At 42.9% G+C, this 22,167-nt stretch overlaps 1 protein-coding gene across 1 annotated transcript in view; it reads right to left on the reverse strand.

Moving 5' to 3' along the window:
- Positions 1-10,245: 10,245 nt before the first annotated feature.
- Positions 10,246-22,167, reverse strand: part of SLC9A4 (solute carrier family 9 member A4) — a 53,730-nt gene continuing 41,808 nt past the window's right edge. The window contains exons 9-12 of the mRNA XM_065928864.1: positions 19,775-19,871; positions 16,279-16,410; positions 14,935-15,022; positions 10,246-10,926 (exon numbers count right to left, since the gene is read on the reverse strand). Coding sequence (XP_065784936.1) covers positions 10,571-10,926; positions 14,935-15,022; positions 16,279-16,410; positions 19,775-19,871 — 673 coding nt within the window. The 3' untranslated portion in view covers positions 10,246-10,570. The remainder of the gene's footprint in view (positions 10,927-14,934; positions 15,023-16,278; positions 16,411-19,774; positions 19,872-22,167) is intronic.

Here is a 22,167-nt window from a genome sequence, read left to right on the forward strand (position 1 = left end):
GTGCAAACACATTTTAAAGCTTGGATTAAAATAAAGATAAAAACTTCACAAACCCAAAGGTGAATTTACCTGGCAAATCCCAAAAGCTAACTTGAGATTAAGTGGGTGGCCGTGTGGGAAGTACATTCCAGGACTATGAAGAAGCTGTTGTTAGAGTGAAGTCAACTGAAAAAAAATAGAGTCATAACCTGAAAAGTAGAGTTATTTTATTTAGTGGGAACATTTAAGACTCCAAACCCAGGAAACAGCATCTCAGTAGCTTTGAGAAAATTGCTCCAAGTAGGTGGGAGGGGGAGTCAGGCTATACACAAGCTTGCAACAAAGGGAGCAGGCAGTCTGAACATCAAAGATCAAATATCAAATTAAGGAATCTAGTGTTCTATGTACGGGAAGATGCAAACCTCTGGGCTCATTGAATTCATTCCTTTCACATGTACCTCAGCTATCTGGGGTCCCTTGGATCATCGAAAAAGCTAGAGAATATCAGAGAAACATTTACTTTTGCTTTACTGACTACGCCAAAGCCTTTGACTGTGTGGATCACAACAAACTGTGGAAAACTCTTCAAGAGATGGGAATACCAGACCACCTGACCTGACCCCTGAGAAATATGTACACAGGTCAAGAAGCAACAGTTAGAACTGGACATGGAACAACACACTGGTTCCAAATTAGGAAAGGAGTAGGTCAAGGCTGTATATTGTCACCCTGCTTATTTAACTTATATGCAGAGTACATCATGAGAAATGCTGGACTGGATGAAACACAAGCTGGAATCAAGATTGCTGGAAGAAATATCAATAACCTCAGATATGCAGATGATGCCACCCTTATGGCAGAAAGTGAAGAAGAACTAAAGAGCCTCCTGATGAAAGTGAAAGAGGAGAGTGAAAAAGTTGGGTTAAAACTCAACATTCAGAAAACTAAGATCATGGCATCTGGTCCTGTCACTTCATCCCAAATAGATTGGGAAACAATGGAAACAGTGAGAGATTTTATTTTTTTGGGCTCCAAAATCACTGCAGACGGTGACTGCAGCCATGAAATTAAAAGATGCTTACTCTTTGGAAGGAAAGTTATGACCAACCTAGACAGCATATTAAAAAGCAGAGACATTATTTTGCCAAGAAAGGTCAATCTAGTCAAAGCTATGGTTTTTCCAGTGGTCATGTATGGATGTGAGAGTTGGACTATAAAGAAAGCTGAGTGCTGAAGAATTGATGCTTTTGAACTATGGTGTTGGAGAAGACTCTTGAGAGTCACTTGGACTGCAAGGAGATCAAACCAGTCCATCCTAAAGGAGATCAGTCCTGAGTATTCATTGGAAGGACTGATGATGAAGCTGAAACTCCAATACTTCGGCCATCTGATTTGAAGAACTGACTCATTGGATAAGACTGTGATGCTGGGAAAGATTGACGGCAGGAGGAGAAGGGGACGACAGAGGATGAGATGGTTGGATGGCTTCACCGATTCAATGGACATGAGTTTGAGTAAGCTCTGGGAGTTGGTGATGGATAGGGAAGCCTAGTGTGCTGTAGTCCATGGGATCACAAAGAGTTGGACACGACTGAGTGACTGAACTGGACTGAACTATCTGGGGTCAAATCCTGTTTCCTTATTTGCCTTAAGAAATGGTAGATGACTGTTTTTTCATCAACCCCCCCTCCTCCCACCCCCATCACAGTTTTGTGAGCACTCATTCACATTTGGAAGTCAGAAATCACTGACGGCTGTCATTTCCCATTTGTTGATATGGCAGGAGATATTTCATTTCACAGTGAAAAGGAAGTCTCTCTTTCCCTCAAAAACTCTTTTCAACCACTTTGATGCCTGAAACTCATTTTTCTCAAGTGAGGCTTAAATGCTAGGACTCTGAGAGAGCTAACATGCCAAAATGTGAGTTGCTCATTCATAACTTTCTTAAAAAGGGAATATTTAGTAAAAGGAGCAAGAGGAAGCCCAGAGGACGGGGGAAGTCTGCACAGCACCAAAAGACTGATGCTTCACAGAGTTGCCTCTTTCCTTTTCCTGGGGCCAGCCGGCTGGTCTCCATTTCCTTCCCCTAAAGGGAAAGGACTAGGAATTTGGAGGCAATGCCTTGGGCTACCTGAAGCAAAACTGCTGGAGCTAAGGAAGCCTTAACTCTTAATTCTGGTCCCTGGTCTGAAAAGAACAGAGTAAAGAAAGCCTGTTTCACTTTATCCAGATAATAGATCAAACCAGGGAGAAGAGATAAATCCATAAAAGCCTTTCACCCAGACCATATTTGCCATAGAGAAAAAGAAAGGCATTCTATTTCAGCGACTCTGGGCCTCCTCCCGGAGCTGAGCTAATTAAGGGTCACTCCAGGATCTTCTGAGCTTTCTTTGGTGGCTTCAGAGGGGAAAGATAGGAGGTGGCTTTGAACAAACAGGAACCTCACCCATAAAGCCAATCTCAGATTTCAGCCTCAGTTCTTTTGCCAGCTAAAGCATCCACGTGGAGAAGGGAGTGGGCCATTCTGCCAGGGAACTCACGCTTAGGGAAAGACAAAACTCCAACAGGCACAGAATAACAAAAGGTAATCTCAGAAACATGCTCTTAAGCCTTGGTCCCTTATCATCAAGACCAAATGTGGAGAACTGGATCCCTCTGGTGGAGGAGTACGGCATGTGTTTAGGCTTTATAGGTCCGGGTTCTCCAAATTGTAGGCAGAGGTCATCTGGAGTCTCTTGAGAAATTTCCATTGGACCAAAGCCTCCCCTGGTCCTCTCCTAGCTGAGAACCTGGCGGTGGTCACACACACCACCCCTCATCGAGTAATTCTTCATGGTCTTGGGGTGTCACCTTGAGATTCTGTCCTCAGCTCCACACTGCCACACCCAAGTCTGAAGGCATTTTCTAAGAGAATTTGAAGAATAGCCAAATGCAAAGTCAAATAGGCAGAAAGGTTAGCGAGAGATTAGTTCACATTAAATATGTGCGTTTTGGCGCCCTGCAGGGCAGTTTTATACTATTTATACAGGGCAGTGGAAAAACTATTTGGAGGTTTACTTTGCTTTTAAAAACTTGGCAATAAATTAACCTGTGAGTGATTCGAGTTGATGTATGGCAGAGGCCAACACAATATTGTAGAGCAACTGTCCTTCAACAACTGTATTTTGTTCTATGCTTTTCAAGATTGTACAATTATAATCTTTGATAATTAAAAAAAAATACACACACAAAGAAGTTGACAAAAAATTTATTAAAGTCACACCTTATAAGTTTCTCTAAACATTTAAGGTGGATTCACATTCAAGGGGGCTTCCCAAGTGTGCAAGGTAAAGAATCTGTCTGCTAATGCAGGAGATGCAAGAGACACAAGTTCAATCCCTCAATTTTTCCCAGCATCACGGTCTTTTCAAATGAGTCAGCTCTTAGCATCAGGTGGCCAAAGTTTCGGAGTTTCAGCTTCAACATCAGTCCTTCCAATGAACACCCAGGACCGATCTCCTTAGGATGGACTGATTGGATCTCCTTGCAGTCCAGGGGACTCTCAAGAGTCTTCTCCAATACTATAGTTCAAAGGCATCAATTCTTTGGTGCTCAGCTTTCTATAAAGCTCTCACATCCATACATGACCACTGGAAAAACCATAGCCTTGACTAGACGGACCTTTGTTGGCAAAGTAATGTATCTACTTTTTAATATGTTGTCTAGGCTGGTCATAGCTTTCCTTCCAAGGAGTAAGCGTCTTTTAATTTCATGGCTGCAATCACCATCTGCAGCAATCTTGGAGCCCAGAAAAGTAAAGTCAGCCACTGTTTCCACTGTTTCCCCATATATTTGCCAAGAAGTGATGGGACCGGATGCCATGATCTTAGTTTTCTGAATGTTGAGTTTTAACCCAACTTTTTCACTCTCCTCTTTCACTTTCATCAAGAGGCTCTTTAGTTCTTCTTCACTTTCTGCCATAAGGGTGGCTTCATCTGCATATCTGAGGTTATTGATATTTCTCCCAGCAATCTTGATTCTAGCTTGTGCTTCCTCCAGCCCAGCGTTTCTCATGATGTACTCTGCATAGAAGTTAAGTAAGCAGGGTGACAATATACAGCCTTGACGTACTCCTTTTCCTATTTGGAACCAGTCTGTTGTTCCAAGTCCAGTCCTAACTGTTGCTTCTTCTTGCTTCCTGACCTGCATAGAGGTTTCTCAAGAGGCAGGTCAGGTGGTCTGGTATTCCCATCTCTTTCAGAATTTTCCACAGTTTATAGTGATCCACACAGTCAAAGGCTTTGGCATAGTCAATAAAGCAGAAATAGATGTTTTTCTGGAATCTTAAATGCCTCCCAAGAAATCTATTAATTTCCCAAATCACATGACCACTATTATCAGTTTTGAGATGAGAAAACCAAAATTTACTTGCCCAACATCATAAAACCAATTGATATACGTGTGTTTTAGTCGCTCAGTTATGCCCAACTCTTTGTGATCCATGGACCCACCAGGTTCCTCTGTCCATGGGATTATCCAGGCAAGAGTACTGGAGTGGGTCACCATTCCTTTCTCCAGGAGATCTTCCCCACCAAGGATAGAACCTGGGTCTCCTGCATTGCAGGCAGATTCTTTACCATCTGAGTCACCAATATAGAATCTTATATAAAAAAATTAGGCAGTCAGGCTCCAGAGCTACCCTCTTAACCGCTGGCCTATATCTACGCCTCAAAAACAAATATTTTTGTTGCCTTTTCTCGGCATTTCCCTCCACATTTGATCTTCGCAACTCTTGCCACATTTCCCACTTGGACTACTTTAAAACAAACCCTAGTAGCCATGAGGTATGTGTATCTGAGGATGCCTTCCTAAAATTTCCTAAATGTGCTTTCCACTTACTCACAGGGTTGTGTGTAATTGGATTACTTGCATAATACCAAGGCACAAGTGCTCTAAACATTCATATCAGAAACACCATTCTCATTTTTTATAGCCTCCTTTGACAAACACTTCCCCACCCTGTACTCAACCTGTTTTCCTTGTTACCAGTCTATGCAGAGATGTACTGCTATATTTTCAGAGTATGACTGGTTACCTCTCTGAGTCATATTTACCGTTATTGCTTCTTGGTTTCCATATTCTCCTTTGTACGAACTATCTAAGTTTCAGAGAAACTCGTGTTCATTTCCTTATCTTATACCAAACCAAACACTCTCTCAGAAAACCTACAGAATTCTTAAACAACCCTGATGGAGCAAGAACTTGGTATGTGTGCTTCTTTTATCTGAGTCTGTTTAAGGTAAAGATGAAAATCAGTTTGCTAAGTGTTAGGTACCCTATTAGGCTTTCAAGAAATAAAAATGAATAAGACCTGGTGATTGCCCCCAAGCAGTTAGTGAACGATTCAGTGGCAGATCGTTAATAGACCCTTGTGTGGAGCTAGAGAGAGTCTAGAGAAGAAACCCAAGCAGAGAAGCAAGAATTCTGACTCCCAGATTGACCTTGCAACTGCAGGAACCACATTTCCATGTAGGATCAGGGGAACTGGTCATTTGCAAAAACTAAATAAACAGCAAGTGAAGGCCTACCATGTGGAAGTCTTTGTTTGAGGGCCTTTTTCTTTATTTTTCAAGTCTTTATTGAATTTGTTACAGTATTGTTCCTGCTTTATGTTTTGTTTTTTTGACCATAAGCCTTGTGTGATCTTACTCCCTGACCAGGGGTTGAACCCGCACCCCCTGCAATGGAAGGTGAAGTTTTAAACCTCTGGACCACCAAGGAAACCCCCGTTTTCAGGATCTTCGAGAAGAATTTTTAAAACTCACTGCAACCTCACAAAGTAGATAGTAACTATTATCACCCCTTTTTCATAGATAAGGACATAGAGGCATAGAAAAGTAGAGTGACTTTCTGGGGGTCACCTAGCTGGAGAAGATGAAACCATATTTTCAATTAAAAATAGTCTGACTACAGAACATATTTTTATCACCAATATCACATATTTTCACTAACTGGGTAGACTCAGACAAATTATTTTTCTAAAAGTAAAAGTAGTATTTGTCCTACTTCAAAAGAATAATTACCATTAATTGAGTAACTTGCTCAATTATTGATATTGAGTTGCTCAAATATTGCTCAGTAATTGCTATATTTCAAGCCCAGGTAGCTCTAGCCAGTGCAGGAAATGAGGGTTCAATCCCTGGGTCAGGAAGATCCCCTGGAGGAGTAAATGGCAACTCACTCGAGTATTTTTACCTGGGAAATCCCAAGTAAAGAGGAACCTGGTATGCTACAGTCCATGGAGTTACAAAGTGTCAGAAAAGATTTAACGACTGAATACACATATTTCAAACGCTAATTTTAGATTCTAGAAAAAAACAACAGTAAACCTTGCACACATTAGTGTGCATCACAGCAGGCCATAAATCAAGAAGCCCACCTAGATGGTTTTGTTAACTACAAATCGGCACTTGCCATCCATGGGCACTTGCATCTACCTCTACAAGTACAAAGCCACGTGCTACTGCAGCTGCTGACCCTCAACATTCCCTGAAGGAACTCAGGATGGATAGCAGAAATGAGGCACTCTGTGCTTGGGGGCAGAAACTGGCAGGGCAGGTCTTCAGATATTCTCAGGAGCTGATTTTATGAGCCCTATTCCTGTATCTCCTGAAATCTAGAAAAACACTAAAATCCTTCATGGTAATGACTGTTCCTCATGACTAGCAAAGTTTCATGAGACTAGTAGAAACTTTCTACAAAAAAATATGTGCTTAATTAAGCATATACTCCTCCTTCACCAAAATCACATACCTACTGACCTCCCCCCACCCCCATCCACCTCTTTGGAGAAGTTTCTCAGAGCTATCTGAGGTGCCATCTCCTAGGCTGCACTGCTCATTTTGCCCCAAATAAAACTTAATTTGCAACTCTCACGTTGTACATATTTTTAAGCCACCAGTATTCATTCATTGATTTCTTCATTCACCCTTGTGAAGGTGTTTAGGAAGACATTAGCATTCAGATTCATGGAATGAGTAAAACAGACAATCCTTCCCACTGTGGACAGACATCATCCAACCCATGATGGCTTGAACTGAACTGAGAAGAGATGAATTTTGTCTCTTTGATGGTTTGAGCTGAGATATTGATTTTATTTTGCCACTGGGTTGAGACCTTCACCATCAGCATTCCTGGTTATCATGCCTTTGGACTCAGTGGGACTGTACCGTTGACTTTCCTGGATCTCCAGTTTGCAAATATATATATATATATTTTTTTTATATTTTATATATTTTTTATATTTTATATACATATATATAATCTCTATTAATACATGAAATATTTTATATTTATATATATTATATATAATCTCTACTAATATATATGAAATATATAAAATATAAATACTCTAACATAAATAGGAGACACTCTGGTGACTCAGTGGTAAAGAACCCACCTGCCAATGCAGGAGACCCAGGACTGGGCCTCGATTCAATCCCTGGATTGGGAAGATACCCTAGAGAAGGGAATGGCAACCCACTCCAGTATTCTTACCTGGAAAATCCCATGGACAGAAGAGCCTGGAGGGCCACAGTCTGTGGGGTTGCAAAAAAGTCAGACACGACTTAGAGACTAAAGCAAACATCAACACATAACACATATAAAATAAAAATACTACAAAATATATTGTTGTTGTTCAGTGGTGTCTTACTCTTTGTGACCCTGTGGACTGTAACCCGCCAGGTTCTTCTGTCCACGGGATCCTCAGGCGAGAACACTGGAGTGGGCTGCCATGCCTTCCTCCAAGCGGTTTTCCCCACACAGGGAAGGAAGCTGCATCCCTTGCACTGGCAGGAGTGTGCCTGGCCACTGAGCCACTGGGAAGCCCTACTCTGCAAATACTCATTTTCATTCTTGTCATGACTGAAATATAATGAATATTCTTTGCAGATATTGTTAACAGAGAGCTGCCTGAAGTCCCAAGTGTGTAGCAAAACTGCAAGAATTCCAGCAGTATTATCTAAATTCAGAACTTGAAATTCAGCTCCAGGGGTGTGGGTGGAAGGCAGCAAGCATTGTTTGCTAAACCCATGCTGGTTTGTGCGGCCTGCTCTGTGTGACTTTCCCGTGGGCGGGTCCCTGGATGAGGACCTGTCCTTTCGGCCTCGAAGAATACCCCCTTCTTGGAGGACAAAACTTTCCCCTCCTTTCCTCTTTCTGATTCGCTGTGTTTTTTAAACTCTGCACATGTAACTTTGGGGACACCCTTGTCCCCCCCCCACACACAGTCCCTTTTAAATACAGTATAGTTAAATAACAAGGCTGCCTCCTGAACCGGATCTGGGACAAGTACAAACGCAAAACAAGGGCAGCCTTCACCTGTGAAACAGAACACCAGCGAAACCCAGAATCCGAGTTTCACTTGCGCTTAGTCACCCAAAAAAACTCCTGGGAGGAAACAAAATAAATGAAACCCCATGGGACCTTCCTTCCTTTTAAACTGGTCCAGAGCCACGGTGCTAGGCGACCCTTAATTTTATAAGTTTCTAACAGGCTCTATTTCTCGTACCTCCTTGAGTTCAAAGATAATATGTCAATAGAAATAAAAATACAGAAACACAAATAATTGCTGAAAGGATAATTCACGTTTTCACTTCACTGTGGTCAATGTAAGAGGCACATTCCCAATCAATGATTTGGCTACAGCCGCTGCGAGCTTCCCAGGAGGCAATAGAGACAAAGAACCCGGCTGCCAATGCAGGAGACAGAAGAGACCCAAGTTCCATCCCTGGGTTGGGAAGATCCCCTCGAGGAGGAAATGGCAGCCCACTCCAGTAATCTTGCCTGAGAAATTCCATGGACAGAGGAGCCTAGCTGGCTACAGTCCATGGGGTCACACAGAGTCGGACACAACTAGCACACCCATGCATATTGATCCCAAATCTGCATTGCTCTGCATGAAAACAGAGTAGTGACCCCCTTCATTCATTTTACAACAGTTCCAGTCTCTCTGCTGAGTAAAATGTCTGGGAGTAGGGTAGGAATTGTGACTTCTTACCTGTCATACTTCCTGAGCATCCTTGGCTTGAAAGCTGGTTAGAGTCTCAGAAAGAAAAAGAATTTATTAAATCAAATCCTGTGGGCAGATGAAACAACATATCACTTGCTAATTAGAGGAGTGGCCCGCACTGAGGCGGTTGTCTCTTTTATTCCCAGTGGCTTATGGCCCAATTAACAATTAACACCGACTGATGTTCTAAGAAAGAGCTTTCTGTCTGTGTGGCTGGGTTTTCTCAGGAGGAGTTAGAAATAAGATACTTGACAGAGTTGAGTTTGGAAAAAACAATTAAAAACTCCAAGAAACCACCTGCATTATTTGTGGATAAAACATACTTGCAAAATCTTTAGACAACATCAACATATTTGCTGATTTTATTTATATTAAAAAATGACTTTTCCTAATTTAGAAAGTGGTCAAACATACTAGGCTTCCCAGGCGGCGCAGTGGTAAAGAATCTGCCTGTCAATGCAGGAGACACAAGAGACGTGAGTTTGATCCCTGGGTCAGGAAGATCCCCTGGAGGAGAAAATGGAAACCCACTCCGGTATTCTTGCCTAGAAAATTCCATGGACAGAGGAGCCTGGCAGGCTACAGTCCCTGGGGTCACAAAAGAATCGGATGTGACTGAGCTACACAGCGCAAACATATTAGAAGCAGTCTTAAAGCTCAGGTTGGGAAGCAGAGAGACAGAAGGCTGCTCTGATGTCACCTCCGCCACGGCTGCAGAACCCTGAGCCGACACCATTTACAAAACAGAAATCCAGGACAGTTAAGACAGCCCTTGTCCGCCCCTGGTGTCCGTTGGTCCTAGAGAGAACCCACGTCCTCCGAGGGAAGCAGGCCCTGAAGAGGCACCAGCCAGCTTCTCAAGGCCTCACTTTTGTCCCCTGGAAAATAAGAATGTCTGATACCACCTTCTCTAATGTCTCCCCAGCTCTGAGATGTCTTATAGGCCATTGACGCTGTACAAGGGGCTTCCCTGGTGGCTCAGTGGTTAAGGACCCCTCTGCCAGTGCAGGAGATGTGAGTTCAGTCCCTGGGCCAGGAAGATTCCCTGGAGAAGGAAATGACAACCCACTCCAGTATTCTTGCCTGGAGAATTCCATGGACAGAGGAGCCTGGCAGGCTATAGCCCAAAGGGTCGAAAGGAGTCAGACATGACTGAGAAACTACGCACACACAGACATGAGTAGAGTCAATGGGAATTACTGACCAGTCTTGTATCTCAGTAAATGACATGAAGGGCACACTTAGTGAATAGTTCCTGGGGTGATGGATGTTTGTCTTTCACAGAGACTGCAGCTATGAAGCACAGCTGAGAACACAGCAGAACCAGCAAGTGTGTTCCTGGTCCTCTGAAAAATCTCCCTGATAGAGTCTTACAGAATCATGTCTTATAGAATACAGAGTCTTGGTGTCTAATAGCTTCCAAAGACCCAAACTCAATAACTCTCTCCAGACCTCTGAACATCCTGCTTTCAGCATAATCAGAAGGCAGTGGACTCTGGAAAAACCCAGAAACAATCCCGTGGACGTGACACCACGATACTACTTCCTTTGGAGCAAAGGGCTGTGGGACAAGTTGCAGTCCCCGCCAGGTCTGAGCTCTGATGACAGTAGGGACCCAAATGCTGGGGCCTCCTCCTCACCCTCCTCCTCGGATTCGAACTCCTCATCCACAGCGTGAAAGAGCGGTTTGGGCCTCAAAATCGCCCTTCTGCCCCTGCCCAGGCGCTCTTCTCTGCTCGTGCTTCTTCGATAACCAAAGCGCGGTGGCGTCCCTGCTCCGTGTAAGCTCTTCATCGGGATGACTTCAGCTGTCCATCGTCTTTCCTGTATCGACTTCGCTGGAGAGTGTGTGTTGAACATGATGGGAGGGAGTTCTGAGTCACTGCCGTCGTGATCTGGGAAAGTATGATGAAAAGAAGAAAGAACAGACTTAAGATCCGAGATGCAGGAGCTAAGAGGGTGGCGTAGTCCTGCTGGTGTTTCAGCTCCTCCGCTCACCTGTGGCATCAGGTAAAGTCACATGGCTGGGCATCCATCACCACGGTCCATCCACAGAGCTTGCTCCCTCTGTCCCAGTCTTCCTGGGCTTTAGGAGGGGTGTCCAGGCAGGACCTCTCTATTTTTACCACCAAGTGAGCCCCAAAGGCAAAAGAGCCTTGGAAGTTATATGTAGGCCTCAATCCAGCAGGAAGTTCCCATACATCTAGGGAAGGGGTGTCCTAACCCAGGAGGACAAGGGCTGAGCAAGGAGAGACAGTGATCCCCACATCACAGCCCAGTGAGCTGTGGGGACACCAGGGGACTATCTGCTGAATGCCCTCCTTCCCTCCATGCCCTACCCTAGAGCCCTGATGTGCATTTGCTGACCTTGTCCTGCAGGGTAAAGACTTCAGATTTGGGGAGAAGGTGGGTGCAAACAATTGTGCCCAGATACAGATGGGGCATTATCTCAAATATCAATTATCTGACATTTGATTACAATTCTCTAAAACTTAAGAAAACTTATAAAATTAGGCCCACTTCACTACTTTTCCTTCTCAGATTTCTGGGTTACCCACTCTTTTTGCTCACCTAACAAAATTTAGAGGCACTTCTCTGGTGGCTCAGACAGTAAAGAACGTGCCTATCAATGCAGGAGACCTGTTTAATCCCTGGGTTGGGAAGATCCCTTGAAGGAGGGTATGGCAACCCACTCCAGTATTCTTGCCTGGAGAAACCCACAGACAGAGAAGCCTGGCAGGTTACAGTTCATTGGGTCTCAAAGAGTTGGACACGACTGAGCACAAGCGTGGATATTTCTTGCACACTTACTTGGTTGCAGGCATTGTTCTAAGAGTTTTATCTGTGCTAAATGGCTTCACTCAGGGCAACACTTTTCTCTGGCGGGGGTGGGTATCAACATTCTCCTTTTTACAAAGAGGTAACGAAGCATGGAAAAGTAGAATTTTATGCTTCTTCATGTACGTCTTATATATATTTTCCTAGGACCTTGTCATTTTTATTGAAAGATATGTGAGATGTCTTTTAGGGCATCTATTGAAAGGGCCATTAGACCTATTTACCTGGTGAATAATGCAAATGCATTTCCAAATGTTAAACAAACCCCACCTCTGGGATAAGTCCTATTTTGTAAGGTATAGTAAGCCTTTAAAATTCTGCTGTTATTTTATTTATAAGACTATGTAAGATTTGTACATTAGTAGTTGAAGCTACTACATTAGTAGTTGAAGTTGCCAACAAAGGTCCATCTGGTCAAGGCTATGGTTTTTCCAATGGTCATGTATGGATGTGAGAGTTGGACTGTGAAGAAAGCTGAGTGCCGAAAAATTGATGCTTTTGAACTGTGGTGTTGGAGAAGACTCTTGGGAGTCCCTTGGACCTCAAGGAGATCCAACCAGTCCATCCTAAAGGAGATCAGTCCTGGGTGTTCATTGGAAGGACTGATGCTGAAGCTGAAACTCCAATACTTTGGCCACCGCATGCGAAGAGTTGACTTATTGGAAAAGACCCTGATGCTGGAAGGGATTGGGGGCAGGAGGAGAAGGGGACGACAGAGGATGAGATGGCTGGATGACATCACCAACTCGATGGGCATGAGTTTGAGTAAACTCCAGGAGTTGGTGATGGACAGGGAGGCCTGGCATGCTGCGATTCACGGGGTCGCAAAGAGTCAGACACGACTGAGCAACTGAACTGAATTGAACTGAACTGAGTTGAAGCTGCTACCATAGCTTGTGATATTGACATTCATCTCAAGAAATGACTGGAGACTGTCAGGCTGTCTATCACTCAAGCAACCTAACAGCACCAGCTGTTTGTACCCAGAAGAGTTTTAAAAATTAAACTATTATACACCCTATAGCTGGTGTTATTTTGTTTTGTTTTGCTTGTTTGCTTTTGTGTTATAGCTCTGTTTATCATAAAATACTACTACTTACAAGAGTGTGACCTGGGAATAGATGACTAGATCAATGAACCAGAATTAAGAGTCCAAAACCCTCTTTAGGCATGCTCAGTTGCTTAGTCCTGTCTGAGTATTTGTGAGCCTGTGATAACAGCCCACCAGGCTCCTCTCTCCTTGGGATTTCCCACGCAAGAATACTGGAGTGGGTTGCCATTTCCTCCTCCAAGGGATCTTCCTAATCCAGGGATCCAACTTGCATTGGCAGGTAGATTCCTTAGCACAATGCCATCTGGGAAGCCCATGGGGCTCTCATATAATTGACTATCATTAAATCATTAAATGATTACTAGGTTCCTATCTATTGACATCAAAATGTTTCCACAACATACGGCTGAATGAACTGGACAATTTATAAAAATTCCCAAACAATGACTATACTGTGACAATGTATCATGTAGTGCTCTGTGTGATTTTTTAAAAAAGCAGGTTCTGGTAGAATAAGGATCAGGATGATATAGATAGAATTATAGCAGGATGCTTACCAAAATACCAAAATACTCTACAGTGAATATCTCCAGGTGGTGGAGTTTCAAGTGCTTTCAACTTTCTTTTTTTATGCTTTTCTCTACTAGTTGATTTTGAGTTTATATCAAACATGCTTTTATATCAGAAAAAGTTTCATTGTAAGGAATAATTATATTCATTCTTCAAATGTTTAGTTCTCAAATCCTATGTGTTTAGTTTATTTAAATTTCCAATGTGATTTTTAGTCTTAAAATTCTGTAATATTGAAACAGAGAACATGGCATATCATATGTCAGTTTATGCTAATAGAAAATCAATTTATATACATTTAAAAATAACTTAGCTTTTATGAGCACAATAGGCAGTTTCAATAATTCTAAAATTCTATTTAAGTATTAGATATTAAGGGCTTCCTCGGTGGCCCAGTGGTAAAGAATCCACCTGATGTATGAGACGCTGGTTTGACCCCTGGGTTGGGAAGATCCCTTGGAGGTGGTCATGGCAACCCACTCCAGTATCCTTCCCTGGAGAATCCCATGGACAGACAAGCCTAGCGGCTACAGCCTATAGGGTCACAAAGAGTCAGACATGACTAGGCATGCATTAGCTATTAAATGGGAAACATTCAATCAGTAAACTTAGTGAAAGTATTTCAGTAAAATTTGGCTGACTTTGGAGAATTCTTCTAATTTATAAACCATAGGTAAATCCCATAACTTCAAAAAAGTGCCCATTTTATGCTTCTCTAAGTCAGAGGTCGGCAATTGATGACTCCCAGGTATATCACCCTGCTATATCTTTTGGTACGGCTCCTGAGCTAAGGTTGGTTGTTACGTTTCTAAGTGGCTGAAAAAAAATTTAAGAATATTTCTCAATAAGTAAAAACTACACAAATTTCACTGTTTATCACTAAAGTTATTAATTCAATTAATAAAGCTATGACTTTTCCGGTAGTCATGTATGGATATGAGAGTTGGACCATAAAGAAGGCTGAGTGCTGGAGAACTGATGCTTTCAAACTGTGGTACTAGAGAAAACTCTTGAGAGTCCCTTAGACTGAAAGGAGATAAACCAGTCAAACCTAAAAGAAATCAACTGTGAATATTCATTGGAAAGACTAATGCTGAAGCTGAAGCTTCAATACTTTGGTCACCTGATGCTAAGAGCCAACTCATTGGAAAAGACCCTGATGCTAGGAAAGATTGAGGACAGGAGGAGAAGGGGATGACAGAGGATGCAATGATTGGATAGCAGCACCGACTCAATGGACATGAGTTTGAGCAAACTCCTGGAGATGGTGAAGACAGGAAGCCTGGAGTGCTGCAGGCCATGGGCAGAGTCATGACTTAGCTACTGAACAACAACAATTTCGTTCTCTTCTGCTGGTCATATATGCACTTGTGTAATATTCTTGATTTTGCCTTTTGACCTACAAGGCTGAAAATAAAGAGAAGCAGCCACGGATGCAAGTTACCTGTGAATTCAGCCATCTTCACGTCTCTGCCTGCTGGCAGAGGGCTGCTATAGGGGAAGGAGAGGTAGCGGATGTTCTTGGTACCAGCCTGTGGGCAACAAGGAAAAATAAAGAGAAGAGTTAGCCCCTGTAACTGAGGGTGCCACATGGCAAACAAGGAGGACAGAGTCACAGTGGAGCATCCTGTTTGCATCACTGCCTTTCAGTTACTTTGGTTTAAGAAAAACAATGCTTCCACCTTCAATATTTTTCCCTTCCCTCTCCTAATGAAACAGACCACGATAAACCTCTCCAAGTTCCTCCTGTGGCCCCACAGGGATTAGGGTAGAGATTAGGGGCTACTCCAGACTCAACATCCATCCATCCAGTGTCTCCTTATAAGATTGCCTGGTGTGTGCTCAGTTGTGTCCAACTCTTTGTGACTCCATGGACTGTAGCCTGCCAGGCTCCTCTGTCCATGGGATTTCTCAGGCAAAAATACTGGAGTGGGTTGCCATGCCCTTCTCCAGGGGGTCTTCCTGATCCAGGGATCAAACCCGCATCTCCTGTGTCTCTTTCATTGCAGGCAAATTCTTTACCAATGAGCCACCTGGGAAGCCCAAGATGTGGCCTCAAAAGGAGCAGTTGAGACACACAGCTGGTGCCATGAAGATAAGGTCCAAGAATCTTGGCAAGAACAAATTCCTCCCTGTATCTCCCTGGTAGAGAAGCAAGCTTCCCAGAGCAGCCAGGGACCCTGTCCATGGGGGTCCCCTGGAGTCCAGTCTCTGGCCACCATGGGAGTTCGTCTAGCCTTACAGTCCAGGGAGTACGTCCCAGTCACTGGCCCATCCTGAGCAGGTGCAGTTTGCTGCCACGTACCCCATGGACTTCCAGGTGGCTCAGTGGTAAGGAAGCCACCTGTCAATGCAGGAGACCTGGGTTTGATCTCTAGGTCGGGAAGATCCCCCAGAGAAGGAAATGGCAACCCACTCCAGTATTCTTCCCTAGCAAATCCATGGACAGAGGAGCCTGGTGAACTACAGTTCATAGGGTCGAAGAGTTGGACACAACTGACTGACCAAGCAACAACCACCCCGGGGACAGTTCGGGCCCCAGAGGCCCCCTAGGAACCTGATTAAAAACAGACAATGGAAAGTTAGCCTCACGTTAGTGTGAGTTGGAGCTTGGGCCCAAAAGCCCTGGGCTCAGAGAAGGCGGTGTCTGCTGTCCCGTACCCCCTTCGCTTTGTCTTACCCTGGCACCAAGGGAGTGGTTGTTTGTTTAAACAGTGAAAGGAGTCACCTGAGGAGGCTCCGGTCGGGGACTGGCCCAGCTTGGGGTGAGTTGGCATCTGCCCCTTACCGGCTTTCCCCAGGGCAGGCTGTGCCCTTTCTTCATGCTCTCCCTGAAGGTGTTCCGACGGCGGATCAGAATCTCCTTCGCCTGCTTCTCGCTCGTCTGGGGCTGGAGGTTGTATTTGTTGTAGGACAAGGTCTGCAGAAAGAAGGGGACATCAGGCATGTACTGACATCTCTGCACGTCTTCCAGCCTCTGGAGACCACGGGAAAGTCACAAACAGAAACTAATAGAAGGACTCCCCTGGTGGTGCAGAAGCTAAGGCCCCAGGCTGCCAATGCAGGGGACCCAGGTTCCATCCCTGGTCAGGGAACCAGATATCACATGAGGCAACTAAGAGTCTACTTGCTGCCACTAAAGATCCCGCAAGACGGAAGTAATGAAGACAGAAGATCCTGTGTGCCACAACTAAGATCTGGTGCACCCAAATAAATAAATATTTTAAAAAATGATTAGTAGAAGGGGAAGGTGACACCCACGCCCTCTGAGCCTTTGCCTCCATTACAGAGATGCAATCTGCGGCTCTGGAGGAAAGGTCTGCGATCTGGGCCAGCCCACCAGGACAGAGCTGCAGTTGGAGCCCGTGCCTCTGGCTCACAGGGGCAGTGGTATCCACTGTGCTGTCATCCTGCGACCCTCATAGTGGTCCTCCCAGAGGTACAGATGCCCAACTACAGATGCCACCTCTGTGACCATCCTCAGCACTGTGGAATGGTCAGTGTTGCTAGTGGTCTTCCACAAGCAATGAAGTAGACAGACGGTTGTCCTGAGCTGCATCCTTGAATTTTCCTCCAAGAGAACAGGAGAACCATGGTGGAGGGAGGAGTCACATGACCTATGTCAAGACAAGATGATAACCAACCAGGATAGCTCTTGGAACTCTGCTCAGTATTCTATCAAGAGCTAAAGGGGAAAAGAATCTGAAAAAGAATTGACACATATAGATGTATAACTGAATCACCATGCTATACACCTAAAACTAACACATCATTAATCAATGACACAAATAAAAAACAAGATTTTTTAAAAATAAGAAAAAAATAAAGGAGACTTTAAGGGGAAAAATGTGGCTAATTCCAACTGCACTGTACTGTATTAGCTACATACTGATTCTGAAGACATTAATTTTTTAAAGAGTAGAAAATATATTACTGGTAATTTTTATATTTATGACACATTGAAATATTTTTGATGTGTGCCCATGCGTGCGTGCTAAGTCACTTTAGTCGTGTCTGACTCTTTGTGACCCCATGGACTATAGCCTTCCAGGTTCATGTGATTCTCCAGGCAAAAATACTGGAGTAGGTTGCCATGCCCTCCTCCAGGGGGTCTGTCCAACTCAAGGATAGAACCTGCGTCTCTTATGTCTCCTGCATTGGCAGGCAGGTTCTTTTACCATTAGCTCATAAAGTGGGTTAAATAAAATATATTATGAAATTTAAAAAGAAAAGATGGGATGAGAAAGGAAAGACAGAAAGGGCAGGACAGGTGAGTCTCATTCTCTCATGTAACAAAAGTGGAAGCAAAAGTCGTCTCCGGTAGAGCCCCTGTTTACCATGTATGTTCTCCCCACAGGACTCTATCACCTATCCACTCATCTCGGGCAATAAGGAAGGGAGATCCTACAAAGCTTAGAAGTGAGAAACCTGGAGGCAGACTGAATAGGCGCTGATAAAAGAAGAAAGATGACTATCTAGGAACCTGATAAGAAAAGAGACAATGGACAGTTAGCCTCATTTTACAGTGGGTTGGAGTTCCAGTATGTCTCTTATTTCTGAGTGAGTGAGTGAAAATCACTCAGTTGTGTCCGACTCTTTGCAACCCCATGGACTATACAGTCCATGGAATTCTCCAGACTGGAAAACTGGAATGGGTAGCCTTTCTCCTCCTCAGGTTATCTTCCCAACCCAAGGATCAAACCCAGGTCTCCCACATTGCAGGCAGATTCTTTACCAGTTGAACCACAAGAGAAGCCCAAGAATACTGGAGTGGGTAGCCATTCCCTTCTCCAGCGGATCTTCCTGATCCAGGAATCGAACTGCGGTCTCCTGCATTGCAGGCAGATTCTTTACCAACTGAGGACTTTCCCTAACCTCACTCTCCACCTCCACGGGGAAAGTCTCAGTACCAGGTACCCTTGGGTTGTGACCCTCCCTCAGCAGGCTGGCGTTCTTTCAACCAGGAAATTCTTACCTACTTATCTAAGCAGAAAGTGATAGTCTTGCTGAAATGGTTTAACTTGGAAAGATTTGAAAGTTGCTGGGTTTACTAGACGTGTGTTATTTGCTGCTGACCCATGTTCCTCCAGCAGGTGCAGGGCCTTTTGTTGACACATTCCCCTTGATCACTGACCTTCTCAAAACAGCAGCCAGAAGACATTCACCTACCCTGGATCATGTAATTCTGAAGTCATGGAAAGAGCCATGGCTAGGCAGTTGGAAGACCTGGGTTCTTAACTCAAATTTGTTTTGTGACCTTAAACAAGTGAGATAACTCTCCTAGGGCTTCCTGGGTGGCTCAGTGGTAAAGAACCCACCAGCCAATGCAGAAGATTTGGGTTTGAGCCCTGGATTGGGAATACCTCCTGGAGAGGAAAATGGCAACCCACTCCAGTATTCTAGCCTGGAAAATCCCATGGACAGAGGAGCCTGGTAGGCTAGAGTCCATGGGGTCACAAAGAGTCAGACATGATGATAACAGAAAACAAAAACAAAAACCACAACTCTTCTAACCTCAGTATCTTCTACTTGAAAATGAGTAACTGTGACTGAATGATTTTGGGGGATCCCATGACATAGTCACAAAAACCAAGGCCTTAGCAGTAAACTCACTTATAACCCTACTCAATAATTGGGATGTTCCACTGAATACGCAACCTTAAATAGCTCCTAACTAGAAGAAAAAATATATATACACACACACACATATATGTATATATACATGTGTGTGTGTGTGTGTGTGTGTGTATGCCAAGTGGATCTTAGTTCCCAGACCAGGGATTGAACATGCCTTAGAAACTTGGTGTGTTAACCACTGCCAGGGAAGTCCCTGATATGTCTCCCTTTTTTCCTCAGGCTTTCAGCACTGTGGTTTTGATATTCTAATCTAAACCATTCCAGTTTTCTAAGCTCTATTACAACCAATCATGCTGAGACAGCTCCGTCCCCACTGGCATCCTAGGGCCATATTTCTTCCCTGGTGGACAAGTTCCATCATTGGTCTGACTCTGAAGGGGGAGGGAGCCCTGCTAATTCTGGAAAGCCAGGTCTGCAGGACTGGGGCAGCCTGACCCCTAGGGCTAGCAACTAGATCTGCATTTCTTTTTCTACCATGGGGGCCAATTTTGCTGCAGAAACACAAGAGTTAACTTTCTGTTTTCCTAACTAAGCAGAGAGAAATTGCTCAGCAGGAAGGCTGCTTGGGAGAGGGTAACCTGAACAAGAACTGATGTCTGGAGGACTGGCTCCAAGAACAGCAGCAGGGACAAGTCTTATATACACACCCTTTGTCGAACTTGGTACATGTTGCGTGTCAGAATGTCCCTCATGGACTCCACGTCTTCAGGGGAAAGTCTTTTGGTTTCTTGTGTCTTCTGGGCCCTGGAAACATAATTGGAGGGAAGCCAAGCATTATTTTTTCATCTTGGCAAGACAACCACAAAACCGTCAATTTACTTTTAGAAGTTCCAATACCCAGAACTCCTGTTTTTCCATAAGCTTTCATATTGTTTTAGGAAATTCATAGAAAATATTGCCACATGTGTCTTGTCTTGCATTTTGAACATATGGCTTCTTTGTCTATAACTTTTATATGAGAATTATATGAGAAAAATTTAATAGGCTTGTTTTTATTTCAAAGTACATTAGGAAAAATTATTACCAGCATATCAAACCACTTATTTACATTAACAATATAAATTTCCTATTTTAAAGTCTTACAAAATATTTTTGCCCATAAAAAATATCTACTATATGTAAGGTGTAAAGAACAATATAATAATAAAGTATGCACACATCCACCATACAGCATAGAAACAACATTATAAGTAATTAGTTTTTCCTCCTCTTTGTCTCTCCCTGAACATTTCAGAAGTAATCAAGTCTGAGAATTTTGTAGTTGTCCCTCCACTGTCTAATGCATTTTAAAAAAGTGGTGGTGAATCACCCTAATACCAAAACCAGATAAAGATGCCACAAAAAAAGAAAACTACAGGCCAATACCACTGATGAACATAGATGCAAAAATCCTTACCAAAATTCTAGCAAACAGAACCCAACAACATATTAAAAAGATCATACATCATGACCAAGTGGGCTTTATCCCAGGAATACAAGGATTCTTTAATATCCACAAATCAATTAATGTAATACACCACATTAACAAATTGAAAGATAAAAACCATACGATTATCTCAATAGATGCAGAAAAATCCTTTGACAAAATTCAACATCCATTTATGATTAAAACTTTCCAGAAAGCAGGAATAGAAGGAACATACCTCAACATAATAAAAGCTATATATGACAAACCCACAGCAAACATTATCCTCAATGGTGAGAAATTGAAAGCATTTTCCTTAAAGTCAGGAACAAGACAAGGGTGCCCACTCTCACCACTACTATTCAACATAGTTTTGGAAGTGTTGACCACAGCAATCAGAGCAGAAAAAGAAATAAAAGGAATCCAGATAGGAAAAGAAGTAGTAAAACTCTCACTGTTTGCAGACGGCATGATCCTCTACATAGAAAACACTGAAGACTCTACCAGAAAATTATTAAAGCTAATCAATGAATACAGTAATGTTGCAGGATATAAAATTAACACACAGAAATCCCTTGCATTCCTATACACTAACAACGAGAAAACAGAAAGAGAAATGAAGGAAACAATACCATTCATCATTGCAACAAAAAGAATAAAATACTTAGGAGTACATCTATCTAAAGAAATGAAAGACCTATATATAGAAAACTATAAAACACTGATGAAAGAAATCAAAGAGGACACAAATAGATGGAGAAATATACTGTGTTCATGGATTGGAAGAATCAATATTTTGAAAATGAGTATACTCCCCAAAGCAATCTATAGATTCAATGCAATCCCTATCAAGCTACCACTGGTATTCTTCATAGAACTAAAACAAATAATTTCACAATTTGTATGGAAATACAAAAAACCTTGAATAGCCAAAGTAATCTTGAGAAAGAAGAATAGAACTGGAGGAGTCAACATGCCTGACTTCAGGCTCTACTACAAAGCCACAGTCATCAAGACAGTATGGTACTGGCACAAAGACAGAAATATAGATCAATGGAACAGAATAGAAAGCCCAGAGATAAATCCACGTACCTACAGACACCTTATCTTCGGCAAAGGAGGCAAGAATATGCAATGGAAAAAAGACAACCTCTTTAACAAGTGGTGCTGAGAAAACCAGTCAACCACTTGTAAAAGAATGAAACTAGAACACTTTCTAACACCATACACAAAAATAAACTCAAAATGGATTAAAGATCTAAGTGTAAGACCAGAAACTATAAAACTCCTAGAGGAGAACATAGGCAAAACACTCTCCGCCATAAATCACAGCAGGATCCTCTATGACCCACCTCCCAGAATATTGGAAATAAAAGCAAAAATACACAAATGGAACCTAATGAAACTTAAAAGCTTTTGCACAACAAAGGAAACTATAAGCAAGGTGAAAAGACAGCCCTCAGAATGGGAGAAAATAATAGCAAATGAAGCAACAGACAAAGGATTAATCTCAAAAATATACAAGCAACTCCTGCAGCTCAATTCCGGAAAAATAACTGACCCAATCAAAAAATGGACCAAAGAACTAAACAGACATTTCTCCAGAGAAGACATACAGATGGCTAACAAACACAT

This window comes from Muntiacus reevesi, chromosome 3, assembly GCF_963930625.1.
Source record: "Muntiacus reevesi chromosome 3, mMunRee1.1, whole genome shotgun sequence".
NCBI classification, from domain to species: domain Eukaryota; kingdom Metazoa; phylum Chordata; class Mammalia; order Artiodactyla; family Cervidae; genus Muntiacus; species Muntiacus reevesi.